This window comes from Barbus barbus (genome assembly GCF_936440315.1).
Source record: "Barbus barbus genome assembly, chromosome: 13".
Classification (NCBI taxonomy): Eukaryota; Metazoa; Chordata; class Actinopteri; order Cypriniformes; family Cyprinidae; genus Barbus; species Barbus barbus.
The window spans coordinates 25,583,393-25,609,592 of record NC_136741.1 but is presented as its reverse complement, the minus strand read 5'-3'; the positions used below and the strand labels follow the sequence as shown (position 1 = coordinate 25,609,592).

Here is a 26,200-nt window from a genome sequence, read left to right as displayed (position 1 = left end):
ATGAAGAATCTTTGAGAGATATCAGGGTTATTATGGGTTGAATAAAACAAACAAAACAAAAAATGTGTTTCATAAGAAATCATCTAATGATAGACTTACGTAATTGTCCAAAACAATAATTCATACTAACTAGCAGCAAGAAATCTGTGTAATTATCCAGAAATTGTCGCTATTCTTCAAAACAATAATATCTCTCATGGCTTATGCAAAACAACACAATTCATTTCATCTATCTAAAGGCCTTTTTACATACACAAACACAGCGTCGCTGACTTGACCGACATGTGTAGAAGGAAAAACACCATTCATATTCATAATTCAAGGATTTCTCTTAAAGATCCAACATTCCAGGTCACTACTGCATTACAGGACTTAATACTGTGCTCAATTTGAATCTCAGTTCTGAACACCTAAGCAAAATTATTAAGAGAAAGCTTGCTTTTTTGCATAAAATCTACATACAAAAGACGAATAGTTTGACAAAGAGGTAAAAAACCATCACAATATAAGGCAATGGAGCTGAGTCACCAGTTTTTTACTATTTAAGGAAAATAAAATGTAACTGTATCCACCCAATCAGATTTTTTTAAAGTATTAAAGCTGAAGTGTGTATGCAACAATTCTAAGTAAGCCTGTAAATTTTTAGCATGATTTCTGTTTGGGAAACCATATTGGTGACATCAGTGGCACGGAAATGACACACTTCAGCTTTACATAAAGGCCGAGTTCTATGAAAACAACCATGACATGATCAGAAACACTACTCCATGAACATGGGCCATCTTGCTTGCGTCTGAACTGAAGTATCCTCTTGAGTTCAGGCCTGTGATGGAGAGGAACACAAAGACATCACAGACAGGATTATACATAGGAGGCCATTACAAGTGTCAAGCAATTGCCAGGCTAGCAGTTCGATTCTGTGAGTAATGAGCTCACATGAAGTCTTACTTGACATCTTTGGAATACGGATGGGGCTGCTGCTGCTGCCGTCTCCTCCGTCACTCAGGGCTTTGATCTGAACGAGTAGGTCCTCTTCTGACGGCAACTGAAGCTCCACGGACGTCCTGTTGGTCTCGACTACGCTGCTTCCTCTGTGCCAGTTTTGACGATACACAACCTGCGCGGGAGAAAGTGGGTCAGTGAAATGCAGCTAGTCTGTGCCAATTAGCTAAAAACACTCAAAAATAAATAAGTCACAACCACAACAAGGATATTTAATGACGTACAGCAGAAAAAAAAAGTGTATAAATGTCTGTTTCGCACCATTTCCATGCAATCTTCAAAACCCAGGTAAAAGAGGGAATACAAATTAAATAATCGTTATAAATTTCAAATTGATTTTCAGTGGGAGGATTATTAGTATGTTTGCTGACATATCTTGCTGTGAAAAAAAATAGGTTTCACAATCCATAAATCATTTAAATGTATTTTTTTCAGATTGACAGTGCAAAACAAATAGCCACCAAACTGATATTCTTTCTTACTCATACAGACTAGAAAATGTATGATTATTGATTGCATTATTCTGCAGGCGCCTCACAGCGGACGGTTAGGATTGCAAATGAATAGTGCTTCACCCTCGCAAAGCTCTTCGCTCCAGATGAAGATAGTATCAGAGCCGTCCAGCTGTTCACCGACCCCACAAACCTCTACATTTCAGAGAGGCCGCCGTCAATTAGCTGGCAGCACGCTGCAGCAAATTAATTTGCTCAAAAGAAATGAATCGCATCGGACAATTTTTAATCCTCTTTCTGAACATTTTGTGTGAACTCTCACTACAGATGACTCGGGTTTTGAGCGCAGCAGGAGATCGGAGAAGCTTGTTCTGAAATGTAAAAAAGCCTCAGATGTTTCTGAACTGTATGTATGACCTTCAGTGTAGAAGTGCTTTATTGCGGCTTGTGAAAGGAAATTTGAAAAAAAAGTTAAAGATTATATTAAAGGGGAAATCACATCTAGACAGTGAATATATTTAAAAATACCTTTTCATTTAATGTCTAGTCAGATATTTGTTCAGAGTTCATTATTTTTAACATTTATCATTTATATTCTTTGTTAAGGGTCTTGCTAAAAGCATATACAGCATCTATGAGAGAAACCCTGAGTTTTTCATAATTTTACTAAAAGTGTTGCTAGCAAAAAAGAGAAAGAGTGGCTTTTGCTGAGAAGAGAGATTTGATTTGTTTTGACAAATCCAATCCAAGATGACATTTTATCATTTCTAATGTAGAGGTTTATACAGTAAGTTATGTATGTTAAAGGCCTAGTTCACCCAAAAATGAAAATGCTCTTGTTCCAAACCTGAATGCATTTCTTTCCTCTGCAGAACATGTAAGAACATATTTTCAAGAATGTTGGTCACCATACATTTTGGTTCCCAAAGAAGTCAATGGGAACCAAAACTAGTATTAAATACAATGCTATGCAAAATGATTTGCACTTTCAAGTTCAAAGGAGTTCCATGAGCATATCTGGAAAGGCTTCACTAGCACTTCAAATAAAAAATTTAATGAAAAACATAGTATATAATGCAGCTTTCAAAGGTAATGTTCTCAGTCATTTATCTCCGAGTTGTTTTATGTGAAACACCAGCTTATGTGGCACAAAAAAACAGATTACCTTGTAGCCGGTTACTTCTGATTCATTGTCCATTGCCTTCACATGTTCCCAGTTCAGAAAGACCTTTGAGTTCGTCAGGTTCCACTCAATGTTCCCTGGGGGTTGACTTGGAGCTAAAAGACATAAATCATATTCTGATTTACTTCCAACTTGTGTAATATGAGTAAACAACATCCCCCTTATATTTTGTCCTTTGAAATCTTAACAATCAGCACTGCACCAGCTGTGGCATCATCTAAATGAAAGACTTTCAAAGCTCACTGACTCTCACTTTAAATTAGCTGGACTATAAATGGAACTTTAGGAATCATTTTTATGTAGCAGCAAAAAACTGCTATGAAACAAAGAAACATTGTGCAGAACATCAAAGGAATATCTCTATAAAATATCTATATAAAATTTTAATTCTTTGATTATTTATTCACTCTCTTGTCTTTCAAATCCCTTAACAGAATGTCCAAGCTGATCTTTTCCATTCAGTGACGTTGAATGGTGACCACCTCAATAATTCTGTCTCTGTCTATTTCTCATACAACGCAATTGAATGGATTCTAAAGATTTTTGATATAGTGAAAGTAGTATAGACTACTTTTATGATGCTTTTATCTTTTTGGAGCTTGACGGGGCCAGGTCCCCATCCACTTTCACTCTAAGACAACAAAATAGAGTAGACAATCTTCAAAACCTCTGTTTTTGTGTTCCTCAGTTGTTGGGTTTGGCACAATGTGAGGATGAATAAATAATGCCTGTTTATTAGTTCATAATTTTGACACTAAAGAATGAGTTTTAATTCATTACGCTTGACAAACAGAGAAATTCACATAGAACTAAAGGCAAAAAACGACATCTTTAAAAAAAATGCCGTTGTAATGTATTACAGTTTTTGATATTCTGACATGCCAGATATTTTGATGCTGCTTGAATGTCAGCATGCCCTTCTTTCGTTTATTTCCATATCTCCCTAACTGTTAAATAGTTGCCCCAGATGTAGGGTTGCTTGGGAGCAATTTTATAAATTTTGTGTTTGCCACTGCCCGGTCATGTGCCCACACAAACAATTCTACTTTTCACAGTAATTGAGGAATTTATACACAGTTTAATGGCATTTGAGCCCTGAGAAACCTCTTTTCTCGTCAAATTTCATGGCTAGGACTTTGTGCACCATGTATTCATAGTTTAAAAAAATTGAGGATAATAGCTATCGTAATTTGAAGCAATTTAACTGATAATACCGAGCCCACCGAGTCTACAATACATGTTATTATGATAACTATTCAAGATCATAACAGTGTTCGGCGGTATCACAGTATGTTTAGTCAGAGAATCTGCCGTACAAAGAAAAAAGGACAACCGGCTATCTGCTCCGACACAAAGAAAGAGATCTGTCAAGCTCTATTTTTTAAAGCGCCCTTAATTGTATGCTCAATCTATTAGCTGAAAATAGCCATAAGACTCCCTCCATAGTAATGTAATAGTTTATCAGATCAGTTTCTGGCTCAGTTAAACACAGTGTTTTGTTCTTGATTATTGACATCAGATAATGAGCCTATTTAGCCACGGTAGTATAACAAAGGCCACCTTAATCTCTAATAGTGTTGAGAACACCCCACTAAAATGTTAAGAGGGTAGGACTATGATTCTGTCAGGCCCCTAATCTACATTAACTGGCAAATATTATCTACATTAACAAATATATATTTTTTAAACTTTCAAGCTTTTTAAACTGGGGTGAACTTCTGTCAGGACCACTATCGTCAAAGATGATTGACAATTAACATATAGTTTGGATTGGCGGTATGGTTCTATTCTGGGCAAGAACTCCCTGCGTATCCATGCAGCCTTGCATGGATGAGAGCAGGGAGAGCGGCGATAACGCCCCCAGGGTAAACAGAACAGAACCAACAAATGTATTGCAGATATTGTTAAAGTTCAGTAATTTTATGTACACATTTTAGAATTTGTCTGATTCAAAAGAGAATCAGAAGGCTGGATCCTGACTGACAGTGGAGGAGTTGGGGATGGAGGAGGGTAATTAGCTATGAAGCAATGTGAAAACTGCTGATAATACTGACGGACCTTATATATGGATGCTTAGGCGAGAGTCAGCTGATGCGAGCTTGACTAACGTGACCTGCCAGAACTAACGCTACGCTTGATTTTAATTTTAATGACATTATTTATGCAATTGAAGTGTAAATGCATTCATGCAACATCTGAGCTGCGATATAAACCAATTCACATGCGGTTTTAAAAAAATCATACTAATATATATATATATATATATATATAGTGTGGCGGGAGTAGCCAACGACAGACACAGTGGGTGTGGCGTCAAGCCTCGGAGAGGTTTTTATTAAACAAAAATATTTAAAATAAAGTGTCCAAGGGGAAAAGTGTCCAAATAAACAGGGAACCTGGTGTCCTCGCTGTGCCGCGGGGCTAGTGAAGGAGGGTAGTGTTCATCAGGGAAGGGTCCAGGGAAGGGGCGGAGTCCGGTGGCCGCACGCGCTCCCCTCTCGGGGCCGGGAGCGAGTGGCGGCGGCGTCTCGTGCGCGGCTCCTTCCATCTCCTTAGTTCCCGGCGGTTCTGGGGGACTCGACGGCCCGGCATCCTGGCCCGTCAGCCGCCTAACGGGTGCGGCAGTCCTACTCGACGCACCCTTCCTGGACCCACGAGGACACCAGCGTGCATGCACGGGGAAGAGACCGGTCTCCCGAGGAGAGGCGCGCTCGGCGTTTAAACGGCGGCCGTGATGAGGCTCTATTCACGTCAGGTGCGCCTCATCACACGCCGCCAGCCCTGCGTGTTCAGCGCCCCTCCTCTCTCACACACCCACTCCCGTCGGGAGCCTGGTGAAGGGCGGCGAATACGGGACGGGGTGGTGATGATGGACAGGGGGGAGGCAGCCGACTCGTCACAATAGCTAGTGTGTTTTACCAACAGTGTATGTGGCAATGAGCCCGCGGCGATAGCTGTTACTTTACGCTGTATATGAAGCCTGAGGGTCCAATCTTGCACTGTTTGCAGTGAGGCGCCCACCATTCAGCTTCCTCTGGCAGTCTTAAAAATACAGGCTGAGGTTTTTAAAGCCCCTGGAAGTCTGAATACTATACTGGACAAGTCTTGTTATTAATGGCCTTTTTACTTTCACTTTTTATGCAAATAGTCCATGTAGTCTATCATAAAGGCTACATACATAATAAATACAGAGGACTTAGACAATGCCATTAAATAGTTTTAGATGGAGCCATGCCCAAAATCATTTCATGTCATCTACTCATTTACTGAATTTGGTTAGAAATCATGTTTTTAATAATCATATGACTTACGTGGCTTCTTGGTGGTGATGCTGATGCGTGCGCTGGAGGGTCCGGTGCCTGCGCTGTTGTGTGCTCTGACTGACATCAGATAAAGCGTGCTTCCCTTCAGACCCGTGATATTGACTGAGGTTTCTGTGACCCTTAATCTCTCTGCATCGCTTTCAGGTGACCCATCCTCCAACCACTGCACCTGTAATAGTGAAGGTGACATTTAAAGAGACAATAGGTCATTTAACTTTTTACAACATATAAATAATTAAATAAATAATAAAGTTCTCCATCTAGCAGCTCGCAAAACAAGAGCAAAAAAAGTATACTTTTTTAAAAGTACTTTTAAAAGTGGTCTTATGGTAAAGAAATTGGTCATGAAATATGAAATATGAACATATGAACATGAAATATGAACACACACACATTTTAATGTTTGAATGAGCATGATGTTTCTGCTTGAGTAAGCGTGCTTCCAACCTCGCAGCTAAGAAATCGACTTGAGAAGAATGTCATTTTTGTTCCTGTATTAGCGTTCGATACACTAACTCTGTGACAAAGTCACTGTGACTCGGTTTCTTTTTTTACTACGTTCAATAAACATCTGCACACCGCAGCAAGGGACTCTAGAAGTATTTGTGGATTTTCATATGTGCTTTTTTTACTACCCGAAGCTGTGAACGACTTTGTGGTTTTCACCACGAAACAACCGTGTGACCTGGGATTTCTCGCGGAGGCTCGTTTGGGTTGGAAGGAGAGAAATGGCCAGAAACCTGTGGGTTTCTCATGCAGTAAGAAACGACCTAGCAGCTGAAGTGTTTGCAGGAGGGGGAATTGATGTATGATGTCCACACATCTGAAAGGTGATTTATATAAGTGCCCAGAAAGCCTGGGTATTGGCGCTCCCCGGGAGACAGGACCAGCTGTGAGAAGACCTCTTCATTCTGCAGATGAGATTGTGAAAAATGTGGCCGGGGGATCACAGACTCTTGTTGGGGAACAGGAAATTGCACACCCTGCCATCAGCGCAGTGCATACATTAAGGAATCTGATTGAGGTTATGCAGTGTGAGGTCAGAGCCTCTTTTTTTCCCTCCCTCCATTTATGGTGTTTATGTACCTCGTAGCCTGTTATCCGTCCTTTGCTGCCACTTTGGTGAACAGGTTCCCAGAATACCTCGATCTCAGATGCGGACAGAGTGCGGGCCCAGACTCTAGGAGGAGCTACTGAGGGTTCTGTTGATGTCAGACATATCAAAAACAGGTAAAGAACGTGAAAAACAACAGGTAATTAGAACAGACAGTTTACAGGATTCATCCAACATCCGTCTTTGGTGCTTAAATGTACCACCTGTTTGCGAGAACTAATTGCACTGTTAGCACATTTGCGAATAAAGAAATTACCATCAAAGTGCACTAACACAGCTGTGGAGGGAGTGTAATTAAAACTTGAAACGCATCCATCAACTTTTGTCATTCCTAAACGATGTCCAATAATGTCCTTGCACAATTTGCATACAATCAACAGAACACAAGCATATTAACCTTCATCTGCTGAATATACAATGACCACGGGGCTAAACGGTCCCTCTCCGATCTCGTTGTAGACGCCGACTTTTACTTCAAACTGAGTGAGTGGTGGAAAGGTATCATTTTTATAAATGTATCGTGATGCATCTGCCAAGGCCAACACGCTTTGTTTCCATGTTGTTGTGCCAAGTGGACGAAATGCCACCACGTAGCCAAACTTTTCTCCATTTTGTAGCTCCTCTGGCACAGGCTGTGAGAAAAGAAGATGAGAATTAAAAAAATGTTACGTGATTCAATAAAGAAAGTCACTTGTTTCGTTCCTGTGGTTTTACATTTACATTTTATCCATTTGGCAGACACTTTCATCCAAAGCACCTTACATGTATTTAGCGGCTTTAATGAGCAAAATAACTACAATCTCATTAAGAATTTTGTTGCAAAATCTGCATACAAATATTTAATATTACAAAATCGTGTTTAACAGTGGAATGCGTGATGAAAAACTACATTACCTATGATGCTGTGCAGAAATTTCCACCAATAAGATGGAATAAGATTTCGCAGCCAGCAAATCACACCAAAAAAAGCTTCTCCCACGATGCACCATGACTTCAATAAAAATTTCAATATTTGGATACATATATGCATATTTTGCAATAAATATAGTGTGTCTATAGATAAAATTAACAATTTTAAATGAATAGTTTTATGTGATTGTAGTTCTCTGCTTTATGGGTTTGTTGTTCTTTCCTTCACTAAAGTACACAATCTTTTACCTTTGTCTACTTTTCAAATACTTTTTTGCTTTGAATAAAATGTTATAATGTTGTATTCTCTTATTATAATAACAAATGCTCTGAAAAAAACAATAGCAAGTGCAGCTCTCTTCAACAAATTCCCGTTATTTGAGGTGTCACTCATGCCTGTAGCACAAACGAAGCGGGACGATTTACAAGGCAACGTTTCATAGGCTAATAGGGTTGTTCAATGTGTGAGCAATAATATTAGTCCCTCAAAAATGCATTAAAGCAAAATCATTCAGCTGACATGGCGTTACATTACTGCAAGTTGACAAGTAATTTTCCGTGGTAGGTTTACATTGTTGCTTACATAATCTGAAATCCAGTGAATATAAGTAAATAAAGTTGACAGATTTAAGCACTACTGTGTCAGTCAAGAAAACTCTGGACTTAGTGAAAAATGTGCCGTATTTTGAAAGTAATACTGTGTTTAAACACGATGCTGAATATCTGCCGTGACAGCCGGTGAGATTAAGAGAAAGCCATTGATAAACATTGTCATTTCAGATTTACTGGTGTGAAAGCTGTCTCATATCTGCGTCTTCATTATGATTTACATACCAGAGGGAGCAATCTCACTGAGGCAAAGAGCAAAGACGACAGCGCTGCCTTTTAATTAAACCTTGTCTAATTTAAACCACGTCACCGTGGAGAATTCCCTCAGAATCCGATTCACAAGAGAAGACTGGTTTGAAAATGCTTCTGTCACAATAAAGACGCTGAGCTCACCTCCCAAACAATCACCAGTTCGCCTCGGCTTCCTCCACCTCCACTCACGTTAGCCGGGGCGACTTCAGGATCTGCCAGCCAGAACAGAGAACACACAACAGAACAGAAGAAACGGGCTTTATACCTGTGGGATTGGAAAATCCAAATCCAAACACTTCCTTTTCCTGAGGTGCGGCTCAATGGTCTTTTCAAAATGGTTCAAAGAACCCGAATGAGGTAGAATGTAACAACCTGTCGAATTTTTAGTTTCCTGATGAAAATGGTTGTTTGGTCTTAGCATATGTTTCTCAGCCTGGTTTTAGTGAGGTTTTGTACACTTTTTAGCTGAACACCAGCTTGGGCAGGGTCGGAGACCAGTTAGACCAACTTAAAACCAGCAAATCTAACAAGTTCAAGCTAGTTTAAGAGGTTTTAATGTCAGAGCTGGGTAGATTACTTACTAATTGTAATCCGTTACCGATTACAGATTACATGATAGTTAGTAATGTACTCATTTTAGTAATGCAATTCAACAACATTTAAGATTACTTTTATCAAATTTGTTTTAAACTTACATTAAAACACACCGTATTCAAATAAAAAAGTAAAGAAAAATAAAATGTTCAATTTTTTATATCAACAATTAAGTAAAATGCATTAAACTTTACATTATACAAGGGTTTGCCAAACTGGGGTTAATGTAAGAACTGCCGTAGCTTTGTGCAAAAAGCATTTTAATCATGAGCATGACGTAATACACTCTAATTACAAGTGCTTAATTGTTGGAAGATGATTACATAATCCAGATTACAAGTACTGTAATCAGTTACTACTCAGAACTGTATAATGTAATGTGCATAGTATTGAATAATTATGAATACATTACGTATTTGCATTTTTTTTATTATTTTGCAGTATATATAATGTATCTGTATGCATATTGTGTACATTGCAAGTTAAATTAAGAGTCAGTCACTAAGTATTGCTAAATATTATTTTCTCATTGTGTGAACAGTGTTCAATTGTAACATATTTACACTGTCTGGAGGAAAATTAATTAAAAGTAAATAATGGCCAATTCCCCAGCCAAAGGGAAGACTAATAACCATGATTATGACTATTTACACTTCATAACTATTTACAATATTGTCCCACTGTGCAATGTTAACTTTTTATCAGTAATTATGTCAGAAAATGATTTCACAATATGGATATTGCTGTTAAAAAGCGTAAAATCCTTGCAAATGTCTCATTTTGAACTGTCTTTTTTTTGCTGAATAATTGGGATCTGAAAGACAACAGCTGTTTGCATATGATTCTCACTCGGGATTGTGTGATGAAGCCTGCGCCTATTTGTGAATCAGTGATCGAGGCATTTGCACACAGTACCTGGGTTTAAAATAGAGCCTTTCAAGTGTTACTGCCTGAGAATACAGGAGAAGTCCACTCAATTTTTGTTGATGTCGACATGAATTACTGATAGCTGCATTTCCTGATCGCTGATGTCCAGCCGCTGAGTGCAGCAGGGTTGGATTTCACGTTAAAGAATATATATATAAGCTGTTTTATTTTGTTCTAAATTTCCATGCAACCACATTTTCTTGCGCCAGCCCTTCTGTGATGCCATTCTGATTTCCGCGCACTTAATTTGTGTCCTAATTGTCTGTAAATTATTTTGCAATTTGGATGTTCCCAGGAAAACCGGTGTGAATGCACAAGTGTTTATTTCTCATGCCTGAACTCTATTACGAGGAGTCACTCCTGGTGATTTAAACTAATTATAGAATTAAATTACATTTTCTCCTTCCTGATGTATTAGAGATGACAGATATGGAATCGGGAGGGATGAACGCTTACCTGCAGCTTTGGTGCGAATGGGTTTGGATGGCACGCTGGGTTCCCCCACCCCCACGTTGTTGATAGCCACAACTCTAAATTCATAATCTACCCATGGATTTAGATTCACTGCTGTTGCATGAATCATCTGTCCAGGCACAGAATCAGGAACTAGGATTAAAGAAAATTTGGAATGGAAAAACACATCAATGCCCATCTGCACAAATGAGTAGCCTAGCATAATTATTTTGCATTTACTTATGCAGATATATTTCGGTCTATCTTAGCAATTGCCCATTTCTGTTTTTATCTTTCACAGTGTACAAAAAAAGCAGTTGCATAAATCACATTTAAGTAAACATATGAACAGTTGCTTTCTGCAACAATAGTGTTGTTGTTGCAGTAGATCTATCTATCTATCTATCTATCTATCTATCTATCTATCTATCTATCTATCTATCTATCTATCTATCTATCTATCTATCTATCTATCTATCTATCTATCTACTCACAAATAATCACATGTATCAATACAATTATTAAGAAAAGCCCCCAAATTAAGTTTACCGAAAGACATTATTATGCCACATGAGTAACAAAAAGCACATGAACAGTTGTTTCCTGCAACAGTATTCTATAATGAACTCAGATTCGGTAAGAAAATATGCAGTCCTGTACCAGTTTTGACTGCCTGCCAGCCGATAGAGAAAGGGGTCCTGGCTTGCACGATGTAGAGGGTAACAGGACTGTGGTTGTCAGGTCCGGGGCCCCACGAGAGCTGAGCAGCCCTGTCTGTGACGTCCCCCACCAACACGCCCACTGGAGCACCAGGGGGCCCTGACAACATCACCGCCAAAAAGACAAAAAGGACTCAAACTTGCTGCGTCTCCTCATCAGAGAAGGGCACAGCAAGGTGACCAAGTACCTTGCGATGTGAGACAAGTCTGCCCACAAAAGGCGACATGCTTAATATTCAGAACCAGGGAGAGAGATCCTTCACTTGATGATGGAAATACAAAAGGTTCTAAAGAGCACGAAGCAGGGAATTAATGCATTGATTTCAGATACTCCTGTAGTCATTACTTCAAGAGCTGAATAACGTAATAAAATAGAAATAGCGGGGCAAATTGTGAGGCCTTTTTAATTTATATTTGATAAATGCTCAGAAAAGTGTAGAATACTGAACAGCCTCTGCGGGGGGAGATGCACATACCTCTGACAATTAAGTCTGCCGCTGCAGACACACTGTCCATTGCTGTATGCACCATACAGACGTACTTCCCAGAGTGCTTCAGCTGCACGTTCCTGATCATAAGATCCCCAGAAGAGCCCTATAACAAAGAATATTATATAAAAAAATTGGTAAATAAAAAATCTATCCATCTGTCTGTCTGTCTATCCATCTATCTGTCCATCCATCCATCCATCCATCCATCCATCCATCCATCCATCCATCCTTCCAGTAATTTGATTGCTATATTCATGTATTATGGAATATGTATATATATAACCCACGTAATTAAGACAATTTAAAAACATTAATCTGCCGATAAGTAATAATTGAACAGCCAATTACAAATAGTAGACTATTTTGTACACTACTATTTATAAATGTTTTTGAATGAAGTATCTTATTTTCACCAAGGCTGCATTTGTTTGATTAAAAATTGTGAATGTATTGCAATTTAAAATATCAATTTTATATTTCAATATATTTTAAAATGCAATTTATTCTTTGATGGCAAAGCTGAATTGTCAGCAGCCATTACTCCAGTGTTACATGATCCTTCAGAAATCATTCCAATATGCTAAATTGCTGGTCAAGAAACATTTGTTATTATTTACAATGTTAAAAATGGTTGACCTTCTTAATATTTTTGTGGAAACTGTATTTTTAATGAATAGAAAGTTGAAAAGCATATTTGTTTAGGGGCAGTCGTGGCTTAATGGATAGACAGTTGGACTTGTAACCCGAAGATTGTGGGTTCGAGTCTCAGGTCCGGCAGGGATTGTAGGTGGGGGGAGTGAATAACCAACACTGTCTCCACCCTCAATACCACGACTGAGGTGAGACCCTTGATCAAGGCACTGAACCCCCCAACTGCTCCCCGGTGATGCAGCATTGGCTGCCCACTGCTCCAGGTGTATGCTCACTACTGTGTGTACACTTGGAAGGGTTAAATGCAGAGCACAAATTCCGAGTATGGGTCACCATACTTGGCCACACACCACTTCCCTTCCCCCTTTATTTGAAACAAATTTGTAAATTCTAATTGTCACTTTTGATCAATATAATCCATCCTTGCTGAAACTTTAAAGTCTCTAAAATCAAGTATATATTTTCATTTCTGTAGTTACATCACATTTGAAAAACATCAAGAAGCAAATAGCAGTAGCAAAAAGCTATCATATTTGATTGGCTCTTCAGTTCAGATAGGGTTATTTTAACTTGTTTGGACAAGCAATCCTTCTGCTGTTAGTGAGAGCCCGCCATTTATGCATTTGTTCATCGGTCTCTCCAGGTTGTCAAAAGGAATACTTGGCAACTTAAAAGCTCGGTGGATGATCTACGCAGTGAGAGAGTGGGTCCTGTGGATTGCTATTTGAGGTTCACTGTGTGTTAAACAGAGTACGATGTAAATCCTGTAATCAGACAGATTTGTGCCTCTATGTTCAGAGAGCAGCCAGGTGCCCTTGTACTCAAGTTCCCCCCATTGCTAGCTGAGAAACACCAGATACCAATCATTCCTCACTCGCATTCCTCTACCCCGAGTGATTACAAAGAGGAATCCAAGGCTACAGTAATTCAGAAATTTAGCATTTGTAGCTTTGAATTATAATGACTGACAGAAAGCGCACCCCTCCAATCATCCCGAAGTGATCGTGTCGAGTGAAATCGATGAGCTTGCCGTTGAAGAACCACTTGAAGATGGGGTGTAGAGTGGAGTCTTTAGATACTTCACACGGCAAGACAATGCTCTCCCCCACTGTGGCATCCATACTCAAAGGAGGGACTGTAATCTTCGTCGGTTCTGTCAAAAAAAAGTTTTAAGTGAGATAAAGGGAAGATAGGACTAGGACAGAAGTGTTGAAGGTCTTTAGTTATGCATTAATTCCTGAGAGTTTTCAGGTTTGGAGACTCAACGGCCAACCAGCTAAACAAACTGAAAACCAGCCTGGGAAAACAGCCAGACCAGCCTAAACCAGCTAAATTCATAGATTAAGTTGTTTTATTCAGCAGGTACTTGTTGATTCACTTACTGGACATGACAACAGAGAATCTGCCTCATTTTAAAATTTAACACCAACAAAATTATACTTTTTTTATTCAGTTCTTAATTTGAATAACCCTACTTGAAGCCATCAAAGTGTTCAAAAAACATGCATATGTAATGCCATAAGTTATTAAAGGAGTAAATTGAGAAAAAAAAAAAAAAACTTGCAACAGCAGCATATTTTTTAATTAAACATGCAGAAAGCGACTGGGGAGACGAGGATGAAATCCGCTCCCGGTGCTGTGGACGGTTCAGATTTTTTTATCATACCAACGGCTGGACCAATAACTCACACATGACAAAAGCTTGGATGAGTTATACCTCTGTCAAACCGGCAGGAACATAAAACAACTATATATTTCATTATCAATTTCATGCTTGAGTTGCTCAGTTTTTCCACTGGTTCTCATCCGGTTTAAGGTGTCCGCTTAGAAGCAAGAGAAATGTGCTGTTTGTGAAATGTGAAAGATGCTTTACCTTTGACGACTAAAGTCCCAGAACTGCTGGATGTACCGAAGGGGTTTCTGGCGACACAAGTGTACCTCCCTGCGTCGGATTTGGTAACATTGGCAATCCTGAGGGTGCCATCCTCTGAGATGGTCCGCCTGCAACAGTAAATAAAAACTGTTGGAACAACTGATGATAACTGCATATAACAGCTGTTTATTAAATAATAAATAAACGTTATATATATATACTATAGTACTGCTGTCAAACGATTAATTGCAATTAATCACATCCAAAATATATATTTTTTAACATAATATATGTATGTGTACTGTGTTTATTTATCATGTATATATAGATGCATACATGCAGTATATATTTCGATTTTGTTTAAACGTATATACATTTATATAATTATATCTTATATTATATGTAAATATATTTAATATATAAAGATTGCATATTTTTCTTAAATATATACATGCATGTGTTTGAATTTATATATACATAACAAATATACATCATAAATATACACAGTACACACTCATATATTATGTAAACAAAAATGTTTTTTTTTGGATGCAATTAATCATAATTAATCATTTGACAGCACTAATATATATATTTTTGACAGTAAAAATATTTAACAAAATAACTTTAACAAAATAACAGTTTCTTGAACAGTGTGTGTGTGTGTGTACAAAACCGATTCTCTCACTCTCCTCAAACATATTTTTATTAGAGCTGGTAGTTCATAAACAGGTTATGGATTTTTCATAACCCCAAACTCTCATTATTAAGTGTGTATTTTTCTGATATGAATGATGGCTAAAATTACGTAGGTTGGAGAGGTGTGTGAGATATGTAAGCATCCAAAATCTTCAACTATGTATTATAGAACTGTGTTAAGTAAGACTAAAAGTATTTGAGTGGTGAAACTGACAGTCTACTGGAACAGACGACAAAATAAGCAAAGATGGTCTTTAACCCAACATGTTCTCTGACACACAGAGTCTGCTCAGGTACTGGATCAGAGCTTTAATGTTCAAGGATACAGCAACCTTCCTTCCTTCTTTCTTGCCTCCCCCCCAAAAATTCTTAAAGACACAGTCTCAGCCCAACTATTCCAGACAGAATAACACAAAAACAATCAGTATATTTCTCTTTGTATACTTGTGTTTATTTTTTCTAAAGTCTGAAAACTGTAGAAAATCATTCAGATTAAACAGACAGAGTTTTCAACAGGATACAGTCAGTTAATGGGATTCTAAAAGATGAAACCTTAAAATTCACAAGTGAATGCTGCTATATTAAGGCCAAGAATAAAGTGAAAGGGAAGAAGATGTAAAAGGGAAGCTGGTTTGAATTCTTACCTGTGGCCTTATCATTATCCAACACATGTAAGATACTATCGATACATTAAAAAGCGTTTCCAAAAAGGTGGCAAGAGCAGATGTGATTATGGAGCTCTTGCAGAAGGCTGTCTGGATCATGTGAGGAGATGTTGATAGCGTCTGACTGAAATGCTAACCTGGCTAGAGATCTGACTTCGAAATAGAGCTGCAACAGCACAAACAAAACAGATTCTCTCGCTCTGTTCAAACAGGTTTTTATTAGTGGTGCTTCTTCAGGTTATGGATTTTTCATAACCCTCCCCTTACCCTCTGTATTAAATGTGTATTTGGCAGATATGAATGATAGCTAAAATTACGTAGGTTGTGTAGGAGAGGTGTGTGAGATAAGTGCATTGTAAGTGATCATTTATGCATCTGTTACGTTGTTGTTATGCAAAATATGTGCATTTTCTTTAGAAATTGTTAAAATTATTATATATATTTCGTTTAACTGGAAACTTGTCAGAGCTCCTGCAACTGATTTCAGAAAACAATTCTCAGATGTGCTTCATCGACCTTGATGTACATCAACAAACAATGCTGCTATGCTTTTAATAATTAGGAATAGAATGAAAGGATAGATAGATAGATAGATAGATAGATAGATAGATAGATAGATAGATAGATAGATAGATAGATAGATAGATAGATAGATAGATAGATAGATAGATAGATAGATAGATAGATAGATAGATAGATAGATAGATAGGAGCAATGTAAATATATAACGTTGAGATCCGCTGTGACCTTCTCCCTGAACAAATCAAACACAAGCGCAGCAGACCTGCCAGCTCAGAAATCAAACAATTTCAGCTGCCGCTTTTTAAAATAAATATGTATTTACTATGGCTCAGAGAACATGCTTTACGCCGAGAGCTTTCCTCTGATTTATTGACAAAAATATCAAACGTTGAGCGATAGAAGCGTGCCGACCAGACGACCCGTGAGCAATGAGCTGCAAAACCAATAGGAAAAAAGCCAAGAGCTATCTGCTTACGGAACGAAACTTCTGACCACATGGAGCCACATTTATATGTGCATCAAGACATGATGGCTTTGTAATCAGTCTCTGATCCTTCCTCTCCTGACCGCCCTGTGGAATATGATGACTAATCGATGCTTCTCCTCGCATGTTGAGGCACGTCCAGAGAATCACAAAGTCTACGGTGCAACACATATTGACTTGATGCAAACTTAGGCGTGTGAGATGAAACACGATTGAGATGTTCGTGTTTGTACTGCTTCAAACTAAAGCAGATTGCCGTGAGAACATTTCAGACTTAATCATATTTATCCACAAAGCATCTATCTGTGTGCCTCAGAAGGACAAAGTAAATAAACTACCTTTTAAAAGTTTGGGAGTTTTTTTTTTTAAAGCTTTAAAAGAAGTCTCTTATGTTCACCAAGGCTGCATTTACTTGATCACAAAAACAGTAATATTGTGAAATATTATTACAATTTAAAATAACTTTTCTATTTTCATATTTAATTTATTCCTATGATGGTAAAGCTAAATTTTCAGCAGAAATAATTTTATTATTAATTTCATGTCATGGCTGATCAATTTAATATGTCCTTGCTGAATAAAAGTAAACATTTAATTTGCAGGGTGGTATATTTCCAGTACGCACAGTATACAAATGTTCTCCATGCATGGAATAAACATATAACCATACTACTTTACATTTGTCAAAATGAGCAATATAGAGCAGAGCACACAGTGTGAGAAAACTGTCACCATACAATTCAGTTTCCATTGTAACAAATGGACTAGAAGTAATATTATTTGATTAGACTGTTAAGAGTACAAAATTAGATTAAAATGCATTTTTTTATATACAGAGTAGACACCAATTGCTGAAATAAACATGTAATTTACAATAACAATACTGCTTGAACCATGCTGTTTGAAACATTTTGCAGCATATTTTCCATAATGCATATTTTATTATGCAGCAGGCAGTATACTAATGTTTCATTCCAAACACAACTAACCAGAGCACATTGTGTGCAATGGTATTTGTCAGATACTCCATACTACTTCACATAAACTACTATATGTAAAACATTATTATGCAGTGCACACAGTGTGTGTGCATTAAAGTGTATTGTTAGAAGTTAAAGAGATAGTTCACCTAAAATAAAAATTCTGTCATCATTTACTCAACCTCATGCTCTTTCAAACCTGTAGGAATTTCTTTCTTCTGCTGAATACAAAAGTTATTTTGAAAATGTGGGTAACCAAACCGTTTCTGGTCCCCATTGACTTCCATGGTGTTTTTTCCCCCCATACAATGGAAGTCAATGGGGACCAGAAACGATTTGGTTACCCACATTTTTCAAAAATATCTTCTTTTATGTTTAATAGAAGAAAGAAACTCATACAGGTTTGGAACAACTAAAGGGTGAGTAAATGATGATTTCATTAAATTTTTGGGTGAACTATCCCTTTGAGATATTTCTACACAATATCTGAAAATAATTATTTCCAAAATAACAACTAGATGCCACTTGCTGAATTAAACATGTGCTGTTTATTTATGCATATTGCTTCAAATAGGGCACTATTTTTAAAACAACAGCATTCCGACAACAGTGTATGCACAATATAGTGTATCCCACAATGCAGTGTGCTTGACTGGACTATTTCCAAAGTAATAACAAAATGCCACTTACAGAATTAGACATGCTCTTTATTTGTGCGAACTGCATAATTGTTTCATGTAGGCTACTATTCCTAAATGTATGAAGTACACACAATGTGCAATAATGCAGTGGACTTCACTTGACCTTCCATTTCCTTCAACACATTTAGGTGAACTGTCAGAAGTTAAAACATTGCTACTTAAAATCTAAAAACAACAACAAAATAACTATTTCCAAAATGATAACTAGATGCCATTTGCTGAATTAAACATGCGCTGTTTATTTGTGCAGTTTGTTTCATATAGGCCACTATTTCTAAATCAATAATATGCACAATGTGCAATAATGTATCCCACAATGCAGTGCTCATGACTTGACCGTCCGATTAGTTCCTGATAGATTTGAGTGGACTGTCAAAAGCTAAAACATTTCTACTCAAAACCAGAAAAGAACTGTAAAATGCTAACAGGATGCCACTTGCTAAATTAAACATGCACTCACCATTTACTGAAATCTTTTCGGCATATTGCATAATGTTGCATATGCTACAAAACAACAGTATGCTGCGTAGAGTACCTACTGTGAGGTATGGAGTTAGGAGTACGTTAGCACTCCATTTCAGGCTTACCCTGAGCCTCTGATAGACAGTATCTGATACACAGTCTTGCACCTCTTGTCTCATTTCCTCCATTCGCTCTAACTTCCACTCCCTCTCCCCCTTTCCATCGCTCCCCCTCTCCCTCATCCAATAATCACATCACTCCATGGAGACCCAGGGCAGCATCAGTGAGTCATGGCATGTGTGTTCTCTCTCAGGCCCAGATGGACCACAGTGCACAGAGCGAGCTCCCATTGGTTATCACTCCATCCCCATCCATTACTGGAGATCATACACTCGTCCCTCCTGCCACCTGTTCTGACATAGCCATGCTAGAACGATTCTGTCCCATTGAAACCCCAAAGGAAAGAGGCAGAACCAGGGGTGTATTAATTAGTGTTCTACTAGGCACTCACTCTTGTGTGAAAAGTGCCATCAGGAAGGATGTTGTTGGTTTTGAATGTGCAACATCTGTGCCTTAGCAACTTGTGTTCGGTATGGACAAAAAAAAGGCAATTATGTTTGAATAAAAATAATATAGAAAAACATCACAGAGTAGTGGGCTGATGCTTTGCAAATAATGACTGCTAAGAAAGAGAATGTAGGCAACAGGAAGTAAAAAAATTCACTCATTATAAATTGTTATTTTTTAAGTAATGTTAATTTGGCATTATTTCTTCCCTTCACAGCAGATGCTTTTTTTCTGCAACATATAATTGAGCACAACTGGATTCCATTTAAGCACTTACATTTACGTCATCAGCACTATTTTGACATTTTAAATCTCCAGGAAATCAAAATTGGGAGTTTTGACCCAATGAATCTGTTCAAAAGCGACAGTAAACAATTACGCTACACAATATTTCTATTTTAAATAAATGCTGTTCTTTTGCACTTTTTTGTGCTGCTAAAACAAAATTCTTTAACAGCAGCTGCAGAACTGTTTTTCCACATTGATAGTAATAATAAGAATTGTTCCTGAGCACCAAATCAGCATATTAGAATGATTTCTGAAGATTGCTGAAAATTCTGCTTTTAAAGGTTATTTTAAATTGTAAAAATATTTACAATTTTAAATTTTTATATTTCACAATATTACTGTTTTAACCAAATAAATTCAGCCTTGGAAACACTTGTGCACTGTAGATACAGTATACACCCTATTTCATCCAACAAGGAGAGGTTTTTATCAGTTAATTGCATTTATCAGTAAATAAATAATAGATAAAGAAACAATCCACATTGCTTGTTGGAAAAAAAGTATATTATGGCATAAAATTAACTATACTAATAAAAACCATGCAGATGGATACAAGAACGCACTCTGTGTTCGGGCCCTAAGACGCTTCACCAGAACCCTGCACTACTGCGGTGCAAACAAACCCAAAGGCTCTGGAGACAAATGGAGTGCAAGTGGCTCATTTCGCACCTTTCATTAGTGACCGGTCTGCTGACCCGTACCTCTTGCTGTCTTTCAGGAACTCGTTGCCTCTCCTCCAAGAGTACGAAGCTCTGGGGGATGCGTGCGGCCGGCATTCGATGATAGCTTCCCCGCCTCTCTGGATCAGCGTGGTCTTCTTCACTGGGGTTTTTGAGAAGTCTGGAGGAGAGGCTGAAAGACAAGGGATTTGTGGTGTCTGGCTCAGATTTGTGATTTTATCGGACATATTTCACCACTAGAAATACTGAATACCAGGGTTCACACACATTTGACCAATCGATTTTCTTGACTTTTTAGTGATGCACTGAAATTATATATTTCAAAAGTTTTCATATATCCAAAAACCAAAACTGAAAAAAAAGTAATCAACTAATTAATCACAATGATTTAATAATCAGCACTCAAATGAAAACTAAGTTGCATAAAGATTTAAACTTCCCATCAAGTGATTTTCATATAAACATTTGAATTATATAATCAGGTTTCTACTCTAGTTTTTTTTTTTGCTGAAATATAAGCACGTTTAAACAGTGGCTGTAAGAAAAATTGGTTTCCACGACACATTTATTTGAACATATGTTATACAATGAAGATATCACTAACATGTTAGGTCAAAATATTACGAATATGTAATACAGTGTGTATATTTAGCAAACAGAATTTTTTTCTAGTTGTCTGATGAAGTTATGGTAATTGAATAGCTTTCCCGAGGCAAATGTAATGTTTACAGCTGTTTTACCGACATCTTTCTGCGGTTGAAACCCTGTGATTAAATGAGACATAATACATTTCAGTGCTGTTTATTTGAGCAGACCTTCTGATGTTTATACATGTTACTTTCATGCTTTAACTAGTTGCAAAAAAGAAGGGATGATCGGTTCATTTCCGGCCATTTCTGTGTATGACTACTTTCAAGATCATTAATATGGTTATAAAATAATATTTTATTGACATTTCTGTGGTGGTTGTACATTTGTGTTCTCAGATATGTCAACCTCATTAAATACATTTTAGAGCAGAACATAACTATGTTCATATGCTCACACAATACCAAATTCCATTAATCTCCAAGACTTTTCCAGGTCTGAAAACTACAATTTTAATTTCCATGTGGAAAGACTAGTTCTTTGATTTCAAGGAAAGATGCTTACCCACAACTTTGAGCTCAGCACTTGCATATATGACTCCATTATCATTCTCTGCCAAACACTGATACATCCCAGAATCCATCAGGTTTATGCTGGAGATGGCTAACACGCCACCATCAACACGAATTCTGTCCTGAGCATAAACAAAACTGTCAGGAGAGATTGCGAGCTCCACTGATAACCTAGATATATAATATTCCAACACATAAACATTTCAACATATAGCCTGCATATCTCAAGTCTTAGTACTTCACACTGAGGGGTGTTATTCTGGCGGTTAGTATTATCACCTGAGAGACCAAAGGCTGTCCATTCTTGAGCCATCGGTAAACAGGTTGAGGTTTTCCATTAGCCTTGCACTCCCAGTGAAGATCAGACTCGATAGCCATGTTTGCGTCATACAGAGTCTGCGACCACTGCAGGTGTTCCACATCTGTGTGAACAGCAATGAACTACTATATTACAAATGCAGAGGTCTGCATCTTGCCTTAAACGGCTGTCTCTCTGAACCTTCTCTCTTGCAATGAACTGCAGCAATGATGAAAGCATTGTGTTTTATAAACCACCAAAAAATGAGGTTACTCTGTGCACATTAATTCTAGATAGTCTTGTAGAGGAGCACAGAAGCAGTGCATATATTGTGGGCTCTCTGGGTAGACTAAACAACGCCTGCTATAGCCATTCTAATTAGTCTTGCCTTGACAATTGACAATAAAATCTATTCTTTCATTATTTATTATTTACCACAGGTTGCTGTGTGATCCGTTATCTGACTCATTAACAATTTAAATTTATTTTATTGATTCTCCTGCGGTAATCATGATGCCGACAAAACGCTGCATGGATAGGAAAGATAAAGAAAGGTGAAAAATTTTGAAAAATACTCAAAAACACATTTTTTTGGACACAGCTGACTAAATATTTGCAAAATGGGCTAATTATCATCAAATAAGTATTTTGTGTGTAAATTTAAGTCAGTATTTGACCTTACTTTGAAATACAAGACGTCCTTTAGCAATACTACGTCCTTTGGAGTTTTCGGCCACACATTCATAAAGTCCAGAATCCTCTGGACGAAAATATGGGATCTCTAGGACACCATTCGAGTGATTTATCTTCATTTTTCCTGGGAACGGGCTTCCGTCCGCTCTCTTCCAGGAAATGGAAGGCACTGGACTGAAAAAAGTCAGGAAAAGAGACATCACACTGTGCAAAGATGGAGGCTTAACATGATTCATTACTAGTTAGTAAGTTACTAGTTAGTCAACATGTTACACAATCAATTTCTGCACAGTTAAAATTAAAATTTGACATTCTCCAGTCGCTTGCATGTATGTAAGATTGTATTTATTTTTTGGAAGAAATAAATTAATACTTTTATTTAGAAAGGACACATTACATTGATTAAAATTGACACTAAAGACATTTATATTGTTACGAAATATTTCCATTTCAAATAAATGTTGTTCTTTTAAACTTTCTATTCATCAAATAATCCTGAAAAAAAAGTATCATGGTTTCCATAAAATTATTGAATAGCCCAACTGTTTTCAGCATAATAAGAAAAATCATGAAATGATTTCTGAAGGATTACTGGAGTAATGGCTGCTGAAAACTCATATTTGCCATCACAGGAATATATATATATATATATATATATATATATATATATATATATATATATATATATATATATATTTAAATATATTAAAATAGAAAATAGTTATTTTTAATTGTAATAATATTTCACAATATTACTGTTCTAAAGTATACTAATCAAGCAAACAGAGCTTTTGTAAGCATAAGAGACTACTTTTGCTGTCCCCAAAAATTACTCCAAAGGTATATTAAATTTATATTAAATGAAATGATAAATAAAATATAAAAAATAAATGGCCTGGCAGCATATCTATTCTGTGTTTGATAGCCCTCTAAAATCCCAGCATCCCTTAACACATTACCTGTGGACAATCCAAGGCCAGAACCCTGTCTCACCCTTGGATCACAGTCTGCAGCTGGTTTTAAAAATAATGCCTTCGCCTCTCCATCTGTTTCCTACTACTTCACTAAGATGAAAGGATCCTGTATATTTCTGAGACATTTCTCTTAAATAAACTGCTAAGATGTAATATGTGCCAAGTGTGGCAATCCCCAGTTAGCAAAGCAACCCTCTGGAGGCAAGGAGTCCATCTGTTAGTAAAGAAGAGACCTACTTTCCTAAAGCGAAACACTCCAGTCGAACTGATGATCCTTTGGCAACGTGAAGCATTTTTTCAAACTGGACTTCAATCTTTGGCTCATACTCTCCCATCACAGCTGGAAAATGAGGATGGGCAAGTCTTTTAGGGTAAAACAAATGCACTACAATTCAAATACGATTATACTATTTATAGTACATACATCACTTTATGTGCAAACAAGACACAACACATGCCGTTTGTCAAGAAACCCTGCTGAACAGACAATGGCTGGTCACCAGCACATATAATGCTTTGGATTCTCATGTTTTCAGTAGGTTTATAACTAGGTTTATAACAACTCTATTCATTTTGCAAGTTGACATTTTTGGTTATAGTTTTGTCTTTTGACAATATTTTGTCATGTCATTTTCATTAGCTTTAGTCCATTTGACTCTACACTTTTATACTTAGTAGACAAGAATATAATTTTGATATATAGATAGATAAAAATAGATAACTGAATAAAATGAAAACAGATAAAAAGGTAAATAACTACTTTTCTGAAAATTTCAGAAAATGTTAATACATATCATATGTTTAAATATAATTTTAGTACACAAAAATACTTGTTAAATTTAATAAAAAATAAATAAAAATAAAAAACTTAAAAAAGACCAGACTTATTTTATGAAAAAAAAAACATAATTATAAAATACATTATTTTAAACATTTATCACATATATAAATATAATATATAATATGAGATAACAGTGTTTTATTAGTTAAATTAGGATTTGTATTAATAAAAATAAAATTATTTTTATGAATGAATATAAAAATACATGCAAAACTATTTTAGAGAGTTATACAAAAAACAAAAAGAAGAATCCTAGTTGATTTTTTTTTAAATCAACTAGGATTTTTGGCACTAATTTTGTTAGCGTTGCTTTGCCAACAAGACTTTCGTAACCAAACAAGTTTTAGCTAAAGATCCTGATAGTTTTGGCTATGCTGGTCGACTTGCACCAACTAGAAAATCATGTAAATTTATGCTGGCCTAATATGGTCTTTTCAGCAGGGAACATAGATCAAACACAAGGAAAAGTAAGAAATAAGAATTAGTAAAGTAGTAAGAGTTCAGCAGTGGTCTTGCGCTCAAATTATTCATAGATAAAAATATTCAATATTCACATGAACTCAAAATATTCAAAACCTCTCCGCCCTACTTCATATACCTTGTCTGGGTGAATATTAAACAGACACTAATGACTAGTGATGTTGAGCCTCCCGGGGTATGTGTGTGTGTGTGTGTGTGTGTGTGTGTGAGGATGGAAGTCTTCTTTCTTAATGCAGAATTTTTTCTCCTTCCCTGTCTCTCTCTCTCTCTTACACACACACACACACACACACACACACACACACACACACACACACACACAGTTGGCTGAGCATGGCTCAGAGACTATGTATACACAAATGCTATGTCTCTGAGTGGCAGCAAAGCAAACACCGTCATGCTCAAATCTACTGATTCATCACTGTTAGCAGTTCCTCCAGGCTACTCACCATCCCGACGTAGCACCACTGGAGTTGGGGAACTGTAGACGGTCGTGTTGGTCATCACATTCCTTACCACACACGTGTAGTTGCCCACGTCTGACATCTCAACTTTTGCAATATACAAGTTTCCAGTCCTCTGAGACACAAATCGTCGGTTGTCCCCAACAACAATGCTGGGACGGCCATTAAATATCCAGGAGTATCTGATTTCTGAGGAGAAAAGTTTTTTAGATGACAGAACTAAAATTTTTACCAACTCAAAATATAGTTAGGATGGCCATATGTGCTGTTCATATGGGACACGTCCTGGCCAGGATTTTAATATTGCCTAAAACATCCAAAGTAGTTTGACCAATAACATGCAGGTATTGTACATAATCGATCAATCGTGGCACTGCGAACGCTCAAAGCAATGCAGATAAGCACACGTGTTTGTTCGTTTGTTTGACTTGAAGCGCCGCTGTGATTCGAAAGCATAAGGAGCCGTCTGCTCTGCTCTCTATAGCTCTCATGAATGCCACATAACGATCTACCGCACAGTGCAAACAGCCAAAACCTGGATATTTTAGGCAATAAAGGAATCCTGGCAAAGACGCGTCCTGTAAAAATGGCCCGTATGGTCACCCTATATATAGTCAACATGCTTCATGCCCTACTTAGTGTATAACCTGATGCATTATGAAATTTAAAATTTGAACTGTTTAAAATAGT

The 26,200-nt window shown here is 37.2% G+C and overlaps 1 protein-coding gene across 1 annotated transcript in view; it reads right to left on the bottom strand.

The window, feature by feature from the left end:
• Window positions 1-728: 728 nt before the first annotated feature.
• Window positions 729-26,200, bottom strand: part of LOC306879419 (contactin-4-like) — a gene marked incomplete at both ends in the record, with an annotated part of 45,700 nt that continues 20,228 nt past the window's right edge. Inside the window, 18 exons of the mRNA XM_079432354.1 lie at window positions 729-823; window positions 949-1,117; window positions 2,620-2,732; window positions 5,949-6,129; window positions 7,047-7,162; window positions 7,472-7,706; window positions 8,986-9,056; window positions 10,822-10,971; window positions 11,479-11,637; window positions 12,014-12,131; window positions 13,660-13,832; window positions 14,553-14,680; window positions 20,622-20,772; window positions 21,753-21,882; window positions 22,040-22,182; window positions 22,741-22,925; window positions 23,963-24,065; window positions 25,496-25,699. Coding sequence (XP_079288480.1) covers window positions 729-823; window positions 949-1,117; window positions 2,620-2,732; window positions 5,949-6,129; window positions 7,047-7,162; window positions 7,472-7,706; window positions 8,986-9,056; window positions 10,822-10,971; window positions 11,479-11,637; window positions 12,014-12,131; window positions 13,660-13,832; window positions 14,553-14,680; window positions 20,622-20,772; window positions 21,753-21,882; window positions 22,040-22,182; window positions 22,741-22,925; window positions 23,963-24,065; window positions 25,496-25,699 — 2,624 coding nt within the window. The remainder of the gene's footprint in view (window positions 824-948; window positions 1,118-2,619; window positions 2,733-5,948; window positions 6,130-7,046; window positions 7,163-7,471; window positions 7,707-8,985; window positions 9,057-10,821; window positions 10,972-11,478; window positions 11,638-12,013; window positions 12,132-13,659; window positions 13,833-14,552; window positions 14,681-20,621; window positions 20,773-21,752; window positions 21,883-22,039; window positions 22,183-22,740; window positions 22,926-23,962; window positions 24,066-25,495; window positions 25,700-26,200) is intronic.